Consider the following 19,027-nt stretch of genomic DNA (forward strand, 5'->3'; position numbering starts at 1 on the left):
GCAGTACAGCTTCCTCCCTCTCCCTGTCTCCTGCTCTCTCTCTCTGTTAAACCATCACTGACATTCCAGCTTCCTCCCTCTCCCTGTCTCCTGCTCTCTCTCACTCTCTGTTAAACCATCACTGACAGTACAGCTTCCTCCCTCTCCCTGTCTCCTGCTCTCGCTCTCTCTCTCTCTGTTAAACCTTCACTGACAGTACAGCTTCCTCCCTCTCTCTGTCTCCTCTCTCTCTCTCTGTTAAACCATCACTGACAGTACAGCTTCCTCCCTCTCCCTGTCTCCTCTCTCTCTCTGTTAAACCATCACTGACAGTACAGCTTCCTCCCTCTCCCTGTCTCCTCTCTCTCTCTGTTAAAGCATCACTGACAGTACAGCTTCCTCCCTCTCCCTGTCTCTTGCTCTCTCCCTCTCTCTGTTAAACCATCACTGACAGTACAGCTTCCTCCCTCCACCTGTCTCCTGCTCTCTGTCTCTGTTAAACCATCACTGACAGTACAGCTTCCTCCCTCTCCCTGTCTCCTGCTGTCGCTCTTCTCTCTCTGTTAAACCATCACTGACAGTGCAGCTTCCTCCCTCTCCCTGTCTCCTCTCTCTCTCTGTTAAACCATCGCTGACAGTACGGCTTCCTCCCTCTCCCTGTCTCTTGCTCTCTCCCTCTCTCTGTTAAACCATCACTGACAGTACAGCTTCCTCCCTCCACCTGTCTCCTGCTCTCTGTCTCTGTTAAACCATCACTGACAGTACAGCTTCCTCCCTCTCCCTGTCTCCTCTCTCTCTCTCTCTCTTAAACCATCGCTGACAGTACAGCTTCCTCCCTCTCCCTTTCTCTTGCTCTCTCTCTGTCTCTGTTAAACTATCACTGACAGGACAGCCTCCACCCTCTCCCTGTCTCCTACTCTCTCTCTCCCTCTCTGTTAAACTTTCACTGACAGTACAGCTTCCTCCCTCTCCCTGTCTCCTGCTTTGTCCCTCCCTCTCTCTCTGTTAAACCATCACTGACAGTACAGCTTCCTCCCTCTCCCTGTCTCCTGCTCTCTCTCTCCCTCTCTCTGTTAAGCCATCACTGACAGTACAGCTTCCTCCCTCTCCCTGTCTCCTGCTCTCTCTCTCTGTTAAACCTTCACTGACAGTGCAGCTTCCTGCCTCTCCCTGTCTTCTGCTCTCTCTCTCTTTGTTGAACCATCACTGACAGTACAGCTTCCTCCCTCTCCCTGTCTTCTGCTCTCTCTCTCTCTGTTAAACCATCACTGACAGTACAGCTTCCTCCCTCTCCCTGTCTCCTGCTCTCTCTCTCTCTCTCTCTGTTAAACCATCAGTAGCAGTACAGCTTCCTCCCTCTCCCTGTCTCCTGTTCTCTCTCTCCCTCTCTCTGTTAAACCATCTCTGACAGTACAGCTTCCTCCCTCTCCCTGTCTCCTGCTCTCGCTCTCTCTCTGTTAAACCATCACTGACAGTACAGCTTCCTCCCTCTCCCTGTCTCCTGCTCTCTCTCTCTGTTAAACCAACCATCACTGACAGTACAGCTTCCTCCCTCTCCCTGTCTCCTGCTCTCTCTCTCTTTGTTAAACCATCACTGACAGTACAGCTTTCTCCCTATCCCTATCTCCTGCTTTCTTTCTCTTTGTTAAACCATCACTGACAGTACAGCTTCCTCCCTCTCCCTGTCTCTTGCTTTCTCTCTACCTGTTTCTCTTTTATAGCATTACTGACAGTGCAGCTCCCTCCTTCTCCGTCTCTGTCACTCTGTTTTAAACTATTACTGACAGTACAGCTTCCTGCCTCTCCCTCCCTCTTTCTCTCACTCTCTCTGTTATACCATCACTGACATTACAACTCTCTCTTTCTCCATCTCTGTCTCTCTCTTATACCGTCACCTACAGTACAGCTCCCTCCTCCTCCATCTCTGTCTCTCTGTTATACCGTCACCTACAGTTGAGCTCCCTCCTTCTCCATCTCTTTCTCTCTGTTATACCGTCACTTGACAGTACTTTTCCCTCCTCCATCTCTCTCTCTCTGTTTTTCCATCACTTACAGTACAACTCCCTCCTCCATCTCTCTCTCTCTCTCTGTTATACTGTCACTTGGCAGTACAGCACACTCCTTCTCCATCTCTGTCTCTCTGTTAAACCATCACTTACAGTACAGCTCACTCCTCCATCTCTCTCTCTCTCTCTTTCTCTCTGTTATACTGTCACTATCAGTACAGCTCCCTCCTTCTCTCTTTCTCTCTCTCTTTCATTATCGCTAACACTTTGTCACTTGTGCCACGCTGTGTATAGGAATCTCAATGTGAACATGCTATTACACAATGCGCTCAGTTTAAGATTTTCTCTGATAACTGTTTTTTTTCATTGATTGGCTCTATTTAGGGAACAAAGGGTGATCGAGGAACGATGGGAGAAAGAGGCCTCCCTGGATTGGCGGGTCCCCCTGGTTCTCCTGGAGCCCCTGGGTTGATGGTAGGTTCCCATTCTGCTGTTCCATCCCCTTTTGCCACAGCCACTGTCTGAGTCCAAACATCACATTTGAGTGGCCACTTGTCACTAACACTGCTGAGGTGCTCAGGGTTGGCCGGATTGAGGCTCCATTTTGAAATAAAGATAACTCTGTTCTGATGAAGAGTCATACGGTCTCGAAACGTTAACTGTATTCTTCTCCCCAGATACTGTCATATCTGCTGAGTTTTTCCAGATATTTTTGTTTTTGTTCTAGATTTCCAGCATCTGCAGTATTTTGCTTTTATCCATTTTGAAATAGTCTGTTTGACTGAAATGCCTTTTATTTCTAGTCTAATTGGAGCTGTGGCCTCTTGATTTAAATAACCTCAAAATTTAAGAAGCAGCATCCAAAAGGAATAAATGGGATCCGCACAGTTTACTGATAAAATGGTCACATTGAAATTGCCAAGTGGAAGTTTGAACAGAAAGTCAGCCCCTCATTTCAACCACTGTGACCTGGGCAGAGGGACTGAGTCTGCAATTGCTGGGGCTTGTAACGGGTCTCATTCTCCTTTGCATTCATTCTTGGGATGTGTGTGTCACTGGCTAGGCCAGTATTTAGTGTCCATTCATTATTGCCCCTGAACATCTAGTAATGAGCCACCTACAACTGAGTGGGTCTCCAGGCCATTTCAGTTGAAATTTAACATGTTGCCGAGGGTCTGCAGTCATTTATAACTCAGACAGGATAAGAACGGCAGGTTTCCTTCCCTAAAGGGCATTAGTGAACCAGATGGGTTTTCACAACAATGCAGTAGTTTCATGATCATCATTTATCATAAACCAGCATTTTTTAACTCCAGAGTCATTAATTATTTGAAGTTAAATTCCACCAGCTGCTATGGTGGGATTTGAACCCCTGTCCCCAGAGCATTAGCCTGGGCCTCTGGATTACCAGTCCAGTGGCAATACCATTATACTACCATCCTAATGGGAGGACAGGTTGATACACTGGAGAGACTCCAGAACTCAGCCTGATATTGATGGGGAGGGGGTGGAGTGGAGCTCACCCACAGCAGCTGACAAATCCAGCAAGGCCGGAAATGTGGCAATAGCCACAACCTCATGCAAATAAATCACTTCAGACTTCTGCCTGAGGGGAGCAGTTAGTAGCAGGAGGCTGGAGTGCTGGTCCTGTAGGGGTGGTCCTCAGCAATCAGTGTGGAGTAGGCATTCAAACTAAAAGCATGAAGTAGCCTGGCCAAGCTCAGAGGGAATGTTCTGGGTGAAGCCTCACAGAGCAGTGTCAGAAATTGGACCTTCAAACTTCTAGCCGTATACGGCGATATAACCACTGTCTACGTTCTTCCATTTCTTTAGGGAGAGCCAGGCCAAGATGGTCCAGTGGGAAAAGAGGTAAGATGGGTCAATGATATATCGTTGATATTAGGCAAAAGTGATATAGCTTTGTAATGTAGTAAAATGGAGAGTTTTAATGTCATTCTCATTTGTTCAAAGTATAAGGAAGAGCGTCTCTGTATAAACTGTTTGTTATATTTCAGAAAGCCAGCTGGTGTAGGATATAACCAGCGCCAATCTTTCCACACTTTTGTAAGCATTTATTTACGGAAAGACCCATTACAAACATGCACCTCCTAACCTATCAACCACATTTTCAGTCTGTTCCTATTGAAAGGCGCACAAGTGAGTCCCCAGTTAATGTCCACTACCTGCTTATAATTAAATACAATAACATTGCCTGTTGTGAAGGAAGAGATTGTCCTCCAGTCGGAAGCCTTTCCTCTGGCCGGCTCATTCCCTTCTTAAATAATGAATACCATCAGAGACTTTTCCCACACCTGGAAACATCTGACAGCTGGGAAAACTTTAGGTACAGCATCCCAACAGGAAAGCTGTTTCTATCTGATCCTGAAGAGAATCAAGGCAAGGTTTTTGTGTCTCTTCCTTTATTTAACCATATTTCTCCCCCTTGTTTTCATGCCCCCTCAAACGAGTGAACATTCTTCACATGATTCTGGACAACATAGGTGAGCAGGCTGATTGACTGTGAGGGCCATCTCAGCTATTCTCACCCAACCAGCACCCATTCACTCACATTTGATAGTTTTGTGCCCCATATACATGTCCTTCTCCATTCCTTCACCTCCCAATCGCAAATCATAGAATCATGGAATAATGCAGCACCAGGGGGTTATACAGCCCATTGCACCTGTGCTGACTCTTTGAAAGAGTTATCCAGCTAATTCTACTCCCCTGCTCTTTCCCCATCATTCTGCATAGTTTACCCTTGTATTTAATTCCCTTTTGAAAGTCACTATTGGATATATTTTAATTATTCATATTCAGCACATTCCAGATCACAACAACTCGCTGCATAACTTACTTTTTTCCTCATCTCACCTCTGATTTATTTACTCTGATTTCCTTTCTAAAGTGCAATGTACAGAATTGGACAAGGTGCTCCAGCCAAGGTCTAAACAGTGTTTTCTTAAGATTTCGCAGAGCTTCTTTGCTTTTGTTTTCCATGCTTCTATTAATGAAGCCAAGCATCCTGTCTGTTTTTTTAACTGCCTTCTCAACTTGTCCTGCCACCTTGGAGTGAGATCCATGTACCTATTCCTCTAGGTTTCACTGCTCCCCCACTCACTTTAAAATGTTACCATTTTGTTTATTTTGCCTCTCCTCACTCATCCTACAAAAATGCATAGCTTCACATTTCTCTGCATTAAGTTTCATCTGCCACATGTCTGCCCATCTCACCAATCTACCTATGTACCCCTAAAATCTCTTACTATCCTCCTCACTCTTTACTTCATTTCTAAGTTTCATGTCATCTGAAAATTTTGAAATTATGCTTTGTATACACAGGGCCAGGTCAGTAAAAATGTCAAAAAGAGCAGTGGTCCCAACAACAACCCCTGGGGAAAATCACTCTATACCTCCCTCCAATCTGAAGATCAACCATCCGCCAAAACTCCCTGCTTTCTGTCCCTTAGCCAGTGTTATATCCACATTGCTGCTGCCTCATTAATCCTGCAGGCTTTAAGTTTTCTAACAAGCAAATCATGTAGTATTTCATCAAACCATATACACAACTGCAGCACTACCCCCATCAACCCTCCCATTACTATATCAAAGAACTTGATCAAGTTATTGAAAGACAATTTGTCTTTAACAGATCCATACTGACTTTCATTTATTAACCCAAACTTTTCCAAATGCCAATTAATATTGTTCAAGATTATTGACCAGGATTTTGTGGGCAGCGTGTCACTCCCGCGTTGTAACTGGAACTGTGTCACTTCCATTTCCTCTCTCTTTACCTTTTCCCATGCGATTACAAGTGAAGCTCTAAGTGCCAACAGTGTACATGAGAAACACGTGTGACTTAGCTGAGGGAGAAGCTTTGCATTGGTGAAATCTGCCATCAGCTGACAATGCTGCAGGTACAGGTAAACTAGGAAACTCTGCATCACAGCCACAACTTTCCTGATCGACCCCATTACCATGAACATATGATTTGAGAGCACAAAGGTGGTACAAGTGTTTTTCAAATTTAAATTTCACTATAAATATTTCACATTACATTGGTTTCACTTTATTCATGTGTACATCATCATTATATGTTGAGGGTCATTTAGTCAGGGAGCTAAATGTACTGACACACCTTATGGTTGGCTTGCATTGATGGTTACAGGGGAATTAGGGACATTTCCTTTATTGTGGAAGAAACAATGTTGTGTTTTTTTTCACTCTTTATTGAATGTTCATGTTAGTGTCCGGTGTTGTACTCGCCACTCTGTGGGACCTGGCAGAACTTGCAGGTTCAGCCTTCCCTCCTGTTCATGAATTGCAAAGGACATTTTCCGAGATCACTCTCAGCAGGGAGAATTGAAATGCTGTGGGTGAAGTCAAAGCCCTGTAAGGATTCTGTCAGCCAACACTCTGAAATGGATCCACACTTGGACAGTGCTGACACAGGTCCCTCATTTTCTTACCTTGACTGATTGTCCTTTCCACAAACCCATCCCACACTCAGGGCACCAGGCCCCTCCTACTTCCCTCCTCTAAGCCCCAACCCCACTCTAAAAACTCCCTCGCCACTGACTCACCCTTGCTGGGTCTGAGCCTCCATGTGAGCTGCTAGCCTCCTGCTCATGTTACTTGTGCCATAGAGATAAACAAGGAAAACCACTGACCTCAGACACAACCGCACAGAGCCAACTGGTGCACACTACCTTTAAACAAACGTGATCTGGGTGTCACGAGATTCTCTGAACACTAACTTTATCTAGGATGTAATTAAAAAAGCTTTATGCTAATGAGTATTAATAATATGCAAATGTATTACAAGTATAGAACCACAAAGGTAATAATCTCCGTATTACTACCTGAGCCACATGCAAATTGGGGTAGGGTAAATAAGATTAGAGAGGTAAATACGTGGCTCAAAGTTTGATGTGGGAGAAATGAATTCTGATTCATGGGGCACTGGCACCAATACTGGGGAAGGAGAGAGCTGTTCTACTGGGACGGGCTTTATTTGAACCATGCTGGCACCAGTGCCTTGGTGAATTGTAGGGTTGTCGATAGGACTTTAATTAGTGGGGTGGGGTGGGGGGGAGGATTCAAATGAAGGGAAGTTTAAAAAATCGAAAAGAAATGAGAGAGCAGAGGTGCAGGGTAGTGAAGAGGCGAACGATAATCAAAGTGTGACAGGAAGGGGCGGGAAGCATAAGCAGAAGAGTGCAGCAGAAATCAGAACCAGAATAAGTAATAATGGTAAAAAGTCAAAGCTTAAGGCTCTTTATCTGATGCATGCACCATTTGTAACAAGATAGATGAGTTGATGGCACAAATAGAAATAAATGAATATGACTTGATAGCTATTACAGAGATGTGGTTGCAGGATGACCAAAACTGGGAACTCGATATTTAAGGGTATTCGATGTTCTGGAAAAATAGGCAAAAAGAAAAAGGAAGTGAGGTAGCTCTGTTAGTAACAGAAGGTAACAGTGCCATGGTGAGTAGTGATATAGGTGCAAAAGGTCGTGATGTAGAATTAGTTTGGGTGGAAAAATGGAATAGCAAGAGGAAGAAGTCATGGTTGGGAGTCATCTATAGGCCCCCAAAGAGCTGCCTCACTGTAGGACAAAGTATAAATCAGGAAATAATAGAGGCGTGTAAGAAGGGTGCTACAATTGTCATGAATGATTTTAATCTGCATATTGACTGAATAAGTCAGATTGGCAGGGCTAACATGGAAGACAAATTTGTAGAGTGCATCAGGAATTGTTTCTTAGAGTAATACGTTGCAGAACCTACACGGGAACAGGCTATTTTGGATCGAATAATGTGTAATGAGGTGGGATTAATAAGAGATATCGTAGTTAAGGATCCTCTAGGTCACAACATGTTAGAATTTCAAATTCAATTTGTGTTTCCCATTGTCCCAATCTGCATTTGGATGATTGAAGTTGCCCATCACTACTGTAAAGCTCTTGCATCTTCCTACAATTTGCTGACAAATTTGCTGCTCTACTTCCTTCTCACTAATATGGCCTATAATATAGACCCAAGAGCCTAATAGCTCACCCATTGTTCTTTAATTCTAACTAGATTCTGGTTTTGTCTCCTCGGCTACATTCTCTCCAGTGCTGTAAGACCCATTTCCTAGTCTAAAGGTTATTGTCTGTCCTCTGGATAACATCAGCACAAAACAACTTGGATGAGAATTCACAAAAGGTGATACACCTTTCTCAAACTACTAAGCAGTAGTATATATTCATGATAATACCAATTGCTTAGCATCCCTATGAGTTGGTGGTCAAAATGCTGATGAATTCTCTGTGCGTGACCTCTGAGTGACTGATCAAATCACACTAAACCCTGCAATCGAGATGGCTCTGTGGACTCTTTCTTTATACCTTCTTTGCTATGGCCCTGTGCCATGTAAGGTAATGCCTGCTGTTAGCCCATTTAATTGGTTTTCAATTACGTCAGTGCCTTTTCCCTTGTTCTTAGGTCATCGGCCTTCACAAGGTCATTCTTGAAGGAATAGAACCAGCCTCACTCTGCTTTGTTACCTCTCACACTGTTATCAATCCCCAAGCTGGTAGTGATAGACACCTTTGCTACCTCTAACAGCACAAAAAAGTTTATCTTTCTCACAGTTTAAGACCAGTTCTCCTGCACAATTTAATTCATTTTGCAGACCTTGCTAATTTCTGGCAAGGCTTTGACTTGACTAAATTTCCATCAAGCCACAATGCAATTCAGTACAGTTATTCAGATATTCTTCAGATCTGGGTTCTCCTTTTGCTCGATGTTCTGTGTTACCACCATGAAACAGATTGCACACACAGGGCTACACCACAACCAGTCTACATTGATTAATATAAAAAAATAGAGTTACATAGTAAATAAGTGATTGAACATGGACAAAGTTAATATTACATTCAGTTACAGTGCTGTAGGATTTCTTTGATCAATACTGCCATTCTTACACTTCTTTTTCCATTCCCTATCTGTTCCTCAATACCTTAGAGCTTGGAACATCAAGTGGTCAATCCTCTCCTTGTTTGAGCCAGGTCTCTTTGTGCTGCTATATTATAATCCTCTGTGCAAATTTGAACCTGCAGTTCACCAACTATATTTACCACACCCTCTGCATTTTACACACATTTCAAACTCTTGCATCCCCACCCCCCAACCCTGCCTGATCCCTCCTATTTCTGAACGGCGTTTCATTCTAGTGTTATTTTTCTCTCCCAGTCAGTCCCCTGTGCATCTTGTTTCCCCTAATTTGTGCTTGATCCTGGTGTCCATCCTGCTCCCAAATCTGTTTAAACCCTCCCCCAGTGTGTTGAAAACCAACATCCATCTTGAATGCTGAATCTCGTTAATAGCTCACACTGTGATATCGGAACAACACACGAGCAAAGACAAAACTCTCACATTCTCAAACAACAGCCTCCAGACCTTCATTACAATTCATTTTACCAGATTGCAGCTTATTATTGCGTTAGCAGTGGTTGTGGGGAGGCGGGGCAGGAGGCGAGTGGGGGAGGCCGGGTGGGGGGGTCGGGGGAGGTTGGTGGGGAGGGCATGAGCCCTTATTTCAGTGGTCGTGATTAGCAAAGACTTTGTTCTGTTTATTGCCAGAATAGTCAAGCTGGGAGTCACTTCACTACATTACAGAACCTAACTGAAATCCAAAGCAAAAGATGTTGGTGGATTTTGCAATCATGGGGCTTTATCAGTCACAGGTCCTTCTGGTATGTTCATGCTTCAAGCTGTAATGTATGTTATTCTTGTTCTCTTAGGGTTCACCGGGTGCACCTGGAATTGTGGGGCCACCTGGGTCAAAGGTAAGGACTGACACTAAGAGTGGAGCATGTCTCTTGTCTCTCTTCTTTGTAAATGGTTTAGCTTGCTCAGTGGATTACCCCAGGTATTATCTGTACCTCTGTAAAGGGTATTGAACCTCTATGTAGTTTCTTTCCCCAGTTGGTATCTCAACAACAGTCATTCAGTAAAGGATTTATTTTATGTTTGAGGATTAAGCTTTTTCTGCATGTAGCCCATAGGGAGGATTTTTTTTATCCTTTAATAGGATGCAGGCATGGCTGGCGATGCCAACATTTATTGCCCAGTCCTAACTGCCCTTGAGAAGATGGGGTGAGCTGCCTTCTTGATCTGTTGCGGTCCATGTGGTTCGACCTTGTTTGGTAAAATTGTGTGGCTGCTAGGCTATTTCAGAGGGCCAATTGCTGTGGGTTTGGAGTCAAAAGGACATTAGTGAAGCAGATGGGTTTTTAATGACAATGATAACTTCGTGGTCACCATTACTGAGACTAGCTTTTCATTCCAGATTTATTAATTGAATTTAAGTTTCACCAGCTGCCATGATGGGATTTGAACCCGTGAACCCAGAACATTAATCTGGACCTCTAGTTTATTAGTCCAGTGACATTACCATTATGCCACATGTTCCCTCAGGATGTACAATCTAATCCTGTCCTCAAGCGATGCTGCCATCAGTTGCTTGGGTGGATGACTTGCTCCCTGGTTTGCCCTCACTCCTTGTCCAGCAATACACAATCGCCACTCGGCAGCTCTCAGAGTGATTATTGGGAGTCCCATGGTGTGGACACAAGCTCTGTTGCCAGCAGCTCCTGTCACTCTGTATTGCTGCTCCACATGGTACCCAGCTTGAGTTTTTATCAGTGTGACCAGCTCTTAATATTACTATCAGATTTATAGTGTATGAAGCACTTGCAGCACTCATCAGAGAACGTTGGGCAAGAAGAGATCATACAGTCTAACAGCGCAGGTGGGATTCAGTAATGCCCACTATTACCATGTTCCAATGCAGATGTGTTGGAGCAAATGATGAATTCTTTTGTCAGATGGTTGAAATGTTCTGGAAGAATTTTGAAACAAAGTCAAAGACAAGACTAAATATGAAGCCCAAAGTTGAGAAATAAAGGATTGCATTTATATTATTCCTTATCACAAAAGTTCTCATGATTCATGGACAGTAATCAGTTTGAAGCAGAACCATTTTGAGAAGAATGTCCAGTTAATTTGATTTTGATGTTATTAATTGAGGGCAGAATATTGATCACTGGGAAAACTCCCTGCTCTTCTTCAAATAAGTATCATGTGATGTTTAACATCTAAACAGGCACCCCCTCAACATCTCATTTAAAGGTTCTGATATCTGATGATGCAGCATTGTGCTGTGGTGTCAGCAGAGATCATGTACAGAATCTGAACTCTCAATATCCTACTCAGAAGTGAGGGTGTTATCAAGCGACCCAAGCTGTCACTTCACATAGGGATAAAGGAACAAGAGAAGACCATTCAGACCCTTGAGCCTGTTCCGCCATTCAACTGGATCAATGCTGACCTTCTATCTCAATGCCATTTTCCCTCACTATCCCTGTATCCTTCAATATTTTTAAAATGTAGAAATCTTTCGATCTCTTTCTTGAATATACTCGATGATTGAGCCACAACAGCCCTCTGGGGCAGAGAATTCCAAAGATTCACTATCTTCTGAGTGAAGAAATTCTTCCTCATCTCCATCCTAAATAGCCTGCGTCTTATTTTGAGATTGTATCCCTTGGTTGTAGACCCCCCTGCACCCCCGCCCTGGGAAAGCATTCTTCCTATTGAGCCCTATAAAAAATTTGTATGCTTTGACAAGTGATCCTTAACCTGTCAAGAAACTAGCTCTCTTCCAAACTACTTTCTAAGAGATTGATCTGGCTGGAAATAATTTTTGTGTTCTTTCAGGGGTTTCTAATAAACAGTTGGCTGTGGCTCAGCCCTCTGCTCTCTGAGTCTGAGGGTTGTGGGTTCATAGTGCCACTCAAACGATATAAGAACATAGTTCAGGCTGATACTCCAAATGCAGTAAGAAAATGCTGCACTGCTGGGAGACGCCTTCTTTCAGATGAGACATCAAATCGAGGTCCATCTGTTAATGGTCCCATGGCACTATTTTGGGAAAAAAAAGAAGTTTTTCTAAGCTGCTGTCTAACAATTATTGCTCAACTAGCATCACTAAGAACATTTATCCAGTCACTGTCACTCATGTTTGTGGCAGCTTGCTGTGTGCAATTTGGCTTTCCCATTTCCTGCATTACAGCAGTAACTACTTGTTCTCCTAACTACAAAAGTACTTATTAACTGTAAAACACTTCAAGATGTCTTGAAAGTTGCTTTGGAAATAAAATCTCTTTTCCTTTTATCTATCATTTCAAAGTCCTGCCTGGTTACTTAAGGGTGTTTTATTTTCCAAATAGGCCATCTATTATGTGCAGTTTGAATCCCATAATCCATCAGGGGCCATAGGGAACCCGTTTGGTCAGGCCCACGCTTCCCTCTAACACTCGTGGTGTCTTCCATCCTCTCCTGATGGTGATGGCTCCTTGTTCCATCTCTTGTCTTACCATAGGGTACAGTCACTGATTACAGAGCAGGGCCACAAGGATCACTGATGTTTTAATTTCACTCTCAGTTAGGGTTGTTGCTGGCAAGATCGGTTTTTATTGTTTATCCTGAGTTGCCCTGTGAAGGTGGTGGGCTTCCTTTTTAATAGTTTCTGAATGGCTTACTATGCCACCTCAGAGGGCAATTAAGCTTCAACCATGTTGGTATAGGTCTGGAGTCACAAAAGACATAAGACAACTGACTTCTGTGGTCTTATTTCCTCATATATTGTGTGCGTCAAACTGTACATGTTGGGTGGGTTATTAACTAACCAGACACAGATTTGAAATGATACAGACTCCACGGAATGTTCGTGAACCAGTTCAGTTTCTGTGACAATCCCACAGCTTCATGGTTACTTTTATTGATGCGAGTTTTTTGTTTCCAGCTTTTATTAAAGTGAATTCAGATGGGATTTGAGCTCATGTTCTCTAGATTAATATAAGCAATACCATACATTCGCAAAATCAGCCTGTCATATTGTGCCCCATTTCTTCCCGGGAATGTGGGGTTGGAATCCCATCCCAGATGGGGAATTAATTTCTAACGCTTACTCCACACTTTTTCTCCCAAGGGTGAGCCAGGAACACAGGGTGAAAAGGGCGCCCAGGGAGCAAGAGGACCACCTGGGATATACGGAGGGTACTCGGGCAAGAGTAGTGGCATGGGACTCCCTGGCCCTCCAGGCTCTCCTGGAGAAAGAGGATTGCCCGGCCCCTCAGGACCTGCAGGTTCTCCTGGAATTCCAGGAACACCCGGAACACCAGGAACAGCGGTAAGGTGTTATACTTCAGCTTGTGCCTCAGTGCCATTCAGTTGTGTATCTAATGTAGAAAGTACAATGATTCTTTCAGAAGATGTGAGCTTTCTCCTGGTTCTTTGGTAAGAACTGAACCATATCATGGGTCTAGCTCACTCCACTGTGGACCAATTTTCGCCATGTCCTTCCTGTTACATTCATTGGAAACTCTGAAGGCCTCAAAATATCCCAAGAATCCGTACTTTACATTAGGATGGCGTCCATGGCTGAGTGACTCCAGTGATGCTGCTGAAGTGGATGGGTCAGAGGGAGAAGTCCACAGGAGCGGCCTTTCAGAGTTGTATCCAACAAAGATAGGAGAACAGGAATGAGGGAGGCCATTCAGCCCCTTGAACCTGCTCCATCAATCAATTAGAGCATCGCTCATCTGTATCTCAACTTCATTAACCTGCTTTGGTTCCATAACCCTTAATACCCTTTAGGTAACAAAAAGCAAAAGACCATTTCGTTGACCGCTAGCATACACAGCATTTTGGGGAGTGAGTTCCCAATTGCCACAATGCAGACTTCAGAAACAGCAGCAGGAGCTGACTCCCCATCTAGAGAAAGAGAATGTAGGTTCTCCTCTACTTATTCCACATCCATAAGTCTGTGACTGTACATGTATCATCATAGAACTGCACCTACCATTGTTGGTCCAGCTTTTCCAAATGGTCCCCCCCAACCACCATGCTCCCCACCACCCCTACCACCCAACACTTATTGGGGAATGAGTGCTCACCAGATGCAATGCTATTTGGGGTCCTGTGACATCCATAGGCTTCACTGTGAGCTCAGCAACTGTCAGGAAGCAACAGGGGGCCATCAGCTCAGAAACCAGGAGGAGCAGGTTTCCTCCTCAGTCTCAGGAGGACAGTTGTGGTCCCCCCCGCCCCAGCCTTTCCACTTCCAATCCAAGAGACAGCCACAAAACCTTTTCCCAACATGTAGGCCGATGAGCAGCCAGAGGGCCACGTAAAATTCCTCTCCCTGCAGCCATTCCATTATCATGTTGCCAGGAGTGAATGGAACTCAACTGGCAGTATGCAAATGAGGCCCAGCAGTCAAAACACAGTGGGCCTGAAATTTGGGCCAACGAATACATTCTTCATTCTCCCCAATATGACTCTTCAGAGCTTTGAGGAAGAGTCATTTGGACTCAAAATGTTAACTCTGTTTCTCTCTCCACAGATGCTGCCAGACCTGTTGATTTTTTACAGCATTTTCTGTTTTTATATCATCCTTGTAGATCTTTTTTGCACCTTCTCCAGTGTCACAATGTACGTTTTTATTATATGGAGACCAGAACTATGAACCTATCCTGGCAACAGAACTCATTCACCTCAAACACAAAGCTGGCCAGATTCAAGAGCTTACCCAAGCGAAGTTAATAAATCCTAACAACAGAGATTACAGGGCATATTTGTTATTTTGCTTTTTCTCGAATAGAGTTCTGTAAGTAGGTGACGGGAGTCAATTAAACCTGTCATTCTAAGATATTTCAATTTAATTATTTTGTTTAGCCCACACCATACTAATATATAAATCACCTTAAAGCACTGCATCATGCTGGGTTCATGCGCCCAACAGGAACAAAGTGGCACCAGAGGGTAAGTGTCCTCTGTTCGAAGCTGCAAACCTGTTCTTTCTAAACGTGCTTATGATTCTTTTACACAAAGGGAGCCTTCCTTTGTGCAGTTTCCAGAATTCCTGCTTTAACTGGGATTCTCCACCCAATCAAGTGACACTCCCTGAAACTGATGCAGACATCTTTGATTCCTTCCTGCAGGCTGAAGCTGTTAATTTTGATGAGATCAAGAGGTTAATAAGACAGGAAGTTACAAAAATCTTTGATGGTGAGTGAACCTTTTTATTCACAATCCTTCACCTCCTTCAGCTCACATAAGAGACAATTAGAATTCTACAAATTCGACAAGGCAATTAACCATCTAAACAAAAACATGACATCTCAAATCGATTAGCCAGGGCTGGAGTAAAACAGACCCATTCCTCCTAATTCCTGAGTTTCTGATCTCGGTCTGACCACTCTGAGGAGCTGCTCAGTGGAAGCCAGGTACTTTTCCCCACCCCCTCACATGGTGTAGGCAGAGAGGATAACAATTGCTGAGCTATGCTCACACACTTCCTATCAACTGTCAGATGGCTGCCACTGATAACAGCTGGCATCTGGGTACCAGTCATTCACTCATTCTGAGCCATAACAATAGCGTAACCCATAAATAGTACTGATAGAGCTGGTACCCTATCACAGGAAAAATGTTACTTCATGCCATCCTTCTGTCCAATATAGGAGCAGCCCATCTCTCCAATATGAGGATAGCCTCTCTCCCATGTGGGGGAAGTCCCTCTTTCCACATACCAAGAATGCCACATGCCAGGAGTGCCAATAAACTATCTTAAAGGGGTTGATCTGACATTATAGTATGAAATTCAACTTGGGTCAAATGCACCTTAGAGCCTATGGTCTTGGTGCGGTGTAACTGGGGTCACAATGTTAACCCCAATGTCTCCTTTCTGCTTCACATTGCAATTATTCCCAATGCCCTCTGCTGTTCTTTGAGCAGAGGGGGTGTTCCGTCCAGGTCTTTAGGCTAATCTCCCCACGAATTGCAGAGAACACCCGGACAGTCACCATTCTCCAGTCGTAGTTTGTGAAGGTGTTCCCATCATTGGCTGGCCTTGACTGGAAGTTCAAACAATACAGTGATCAGGAGAACTGACTGCAGCTCGTTCAATGGCCTACATTCTGTTTTCTAGAAAGAATGGCATACTACCTAGCCAGAATACGTATTCCAGATTCAACAAGCCCAGGAAGGCCAGGACCCCCTGGTAAGGTTGGAGCGACTGGACATCCTGGACAACCAGGTCAGCCTGGATTGCCAGGACAAAGTGGAAGAGATGGACGACCTGGATTACCTGGGCCAAAAGGTATAATTTATTTTAATTTAAACATACACTAAGGGGCTGCATTCGTGTTAAATTCCGTGCAGAACATATAGATGCTCAGTCCTTGTGAGTGGCCTTACATCCAGTCTCTTCACAACAGGGCCAACTGTGAGCTAACCTGTCTCCATGCTGGGCTCCAAAGCAAGGTCTCTGATGACAGATTTTAAAATGGCAGCTGCTCAGCAGATCAGACAGCAAGTAAAGAGCGACAGGCAGAGTTAATCTCGCAGCTCAATGACCTTTCTTTAGAACTGAAAGAAGCTAAAGTCTCTTTCTGCTCCCTTTTAATTTAATTTCAAATGAAACTGATATCTCTAGCCTCAAAGAGAAACTCACTTAAAGCTAAAGTTAACACAATAAACAATTTGTTCACAGTAGTTGCGGGATCACATTATGCAGAATCAGGGATAGCACTGCTGGGACACATTTCCCAGGGAGGATCGATAAATAACGTTACTGTCCATCAAAGGATTGAGAATAGGCTGAACATCACACAGCATTCCATCTGTCATGCTAAAGCAGCCCTTAAATAAATCTCCACTATCTCCAAATGATGTGATTTGGTACCTGTGTTGCTAAAAGAAAAATGAAATAAGAATGCCATCTCCCTGCTGGGTGACAGGTTCTGGTGGAAATGTGTTAGAAACGGTGACAACTGTCTCCCAATAGCTTTGGTGCACTAGCTTCTCACAATTTGTGCCGAATTGGCGCTAGCACTCACAGGCTAAAAGGAACATAGACTGATATAGCAGCTTACTCTGATAGACTGATATAGCAGCTTACTCTGATAGACTGATATAGCAGCTTACTCTGATAGACTGATATAGCAGCTTACTCTGGTAGACTGATATAGCAGCTTACTCTGGTAGACTGATATAGCAGCTTACTATGGTAGACTGATATAGCAGCTTACTGTGGTAGACTGATATAGCAGCTTACTGTGGTAGACTGATATAGCAGCTTACTCTGGTAGACTGATATAGCAGCTTACTCTGGTAGACTGATATAGCAGCTTACTCTGGTAGACTGATATAGCAGCTTACTCTGGTAGACTGATATAGCAGCTTACTCTGGTAGACTGATATAGCAGCTTACTCTGGTAGACTGATATAGCAGCTTACTCTTCCCCAGGAAATCCCAAAGTTCTTCATAGCCAATTCATTAATTTCAGTGTATAATTGCAATATTAATGGACAAGAATGCAGCTGATTGTGAGCAACAAAATCTCTCAAATAGTGAAGAAATTTAGTGTACCTGCCCTGGGAATGTTTGATGGGACAGTGCAGGGCAGGCTTTCCAGCCTTTTTGCTTGGGGGGGGGCACATTTCCATAACAAAAGCAGAATTACCTGGAAAAACTCAGCAGGTCTGGCAGCATCGGCAGAGAAGAAAAGAGTTGACATTTCGAGTCCTCATGACCCTTCAACAGAACTTGAGTTTGAGTCCAAGAAAGAGTTGAAATATAAGTTGGTTTAAGGTGTGTGTGTGGGGGGCGGAGAGATAGAGAGAGAGAGAGGTGGGGGTGTGGTTGTAGGGACAAACAAGCAGTGATAGAAGCAAAAACAGAATTGCCTGGAAAAACTCAGCAGGTCTGGCAGCATCGGCGGAGAAGAAAAGAGTTGACGTTTCGAGTCCTCATGACCCTTCGACAGAACTTGAGTTCGAGTCCAGGAAAGAGTGGTAGAAGCAGGTCATCAAAAGATGTCAATGACAATAGTACAATAGAACACATAGGTGTTAAAGTTAAAGTTGGTGATATTAGCTAAACGAATGTGCTAATTAAGAATGGATGGTAGGGCACTCAAGGTATAGCTCTAGTGGGGTTTTTTTTATATATAATGGAAATAGGTGGGAAAAGGAAAATCTTTATAATTTATTGGAAAAAAAAGGAAGGGGGAAACAGAAAGGGGGTGGGGATGGGGGAGGGAGCTCACGACCTAAAGTTGTTGAATTCAATATTCAGTCCGGAAGGCTGTAAAGTCCCTAGTCAGAAGATGAGGTGTTGTTCCTCCAGTTTACGTTGGGCTTCACTGGAACAATGCAGCAAGCCAAGGACAGACATGTGGGCAAGAGAGCAGGGTGGAGTGTTAAAATGGCAAGCGACAGGGAGGTTTGGGTCATTCTTGCGGACAGATCGCAGGTGTTCTGCAAAGCGGTCGCCCAGTTTACGTTTGGTCTCTCCAATGTAGAGGAGACCACATTGGGAGCAACGAATGCAGTAGACTAAGTTGGGGGAAATGCAAGTGAAATGCTGCTTCACTTGAAAGGAGTGTTTGGGTCCTTGGACGGTGAGGAGAGAGGAAGTGAAGGGGCAGGTGTTGCATCTTTTACGTGGGCATGGGGTGGTGCCATAGGAGGGGGTTGAGGAGTAGGGGGTGATGGAGGAGTGGACCAGGGTGTCCCGGAGGGATCGATCCCTACGGAATGTCGATAAGGGGGGTGAAGGGAAGATGTGTCTGGTGGTGGCATCATGCTGGAGTTGGCGGAAATGGCGGAGGATGATCCTTTGAATGCGGAGGCTGGTGGGGTGATAAGTGAGGACAAGGGGGACCCTATCATGTTTCTGGGAGGGAGGAGAAGGCGTGAGGGCGGATGCGCAGGAGATGGGCCGGACACGGTTGAGGGCCCTGTCAACGACCGTGGGTGGAAAACCTCGGTTAAGGAAGAAGGAGGACATGTCAGAGGAACTGTTTTTGAATGTAGCATCATCGGAACAGATGCGACGGAGGCGAAGGAACTGAGAGAATGGGATGGAGTCCTTACAGGAAGCGGGGTGTGAGGAGCTATAGTCGAGATAGCTG

At 44.3% G+C, this 19,027-nt stretch overlaps 1 protein-coding gene across 5 annotated transcripts in view; it reads left to right on the forward strand.

Annotated features, from left to right (window-relative positions):
• Positions 1-19,027, forward strand: part of col16a1 (collagen, type XVI, alpha 1) — a 512,937-nt gene that overhangs the window by 475,821 nt on the left and 18,089 nt on the right. For all 5 annotated transcript variants that reach the window (XM_041212846.1, XM_041212840.1, XM_041212847.1 and 2 more), the window contains 6 exons: positions 2,370-2,459; positions 3,819-3,854; positions 9,785-9,829; positions 13,036-13,236; positions 15,050-15,116; positions 16,039-16,209. In XM_041212846.1, coding sequence (XP_041068780.1) covers positions 2,370-2,459; positions 3,819-3,854; positions 9,785-9,829; positions 13,036-13,236; positions 15,050-15,116; positions 16,039-16,209 — 610 coding nt within the window. The remainder of the gene's footprint in view (positions 1-2,369; positions 2,460-3,818; positions 3,855-9,784; positions 9,830-13,035; positions 13,237-15,049; positions 15,117-16,038; positions 16,210-19,027) is intronic.

This window comes from Carcharodon carcharias, chromosome 19 (assembly GCF_017639515.1).
Source record: "Carcharodon carcharias isolate sCarCar2 chromosome 19, sCarCar2.pri, whole genome shotgun sequence".
Lineage (NCBI taxonomy): Eukaryota > Metazoa > Chordata > Chondrichthyes > Lamniformes > Lamnidae > Carcharodon > Carcharodon carcharias.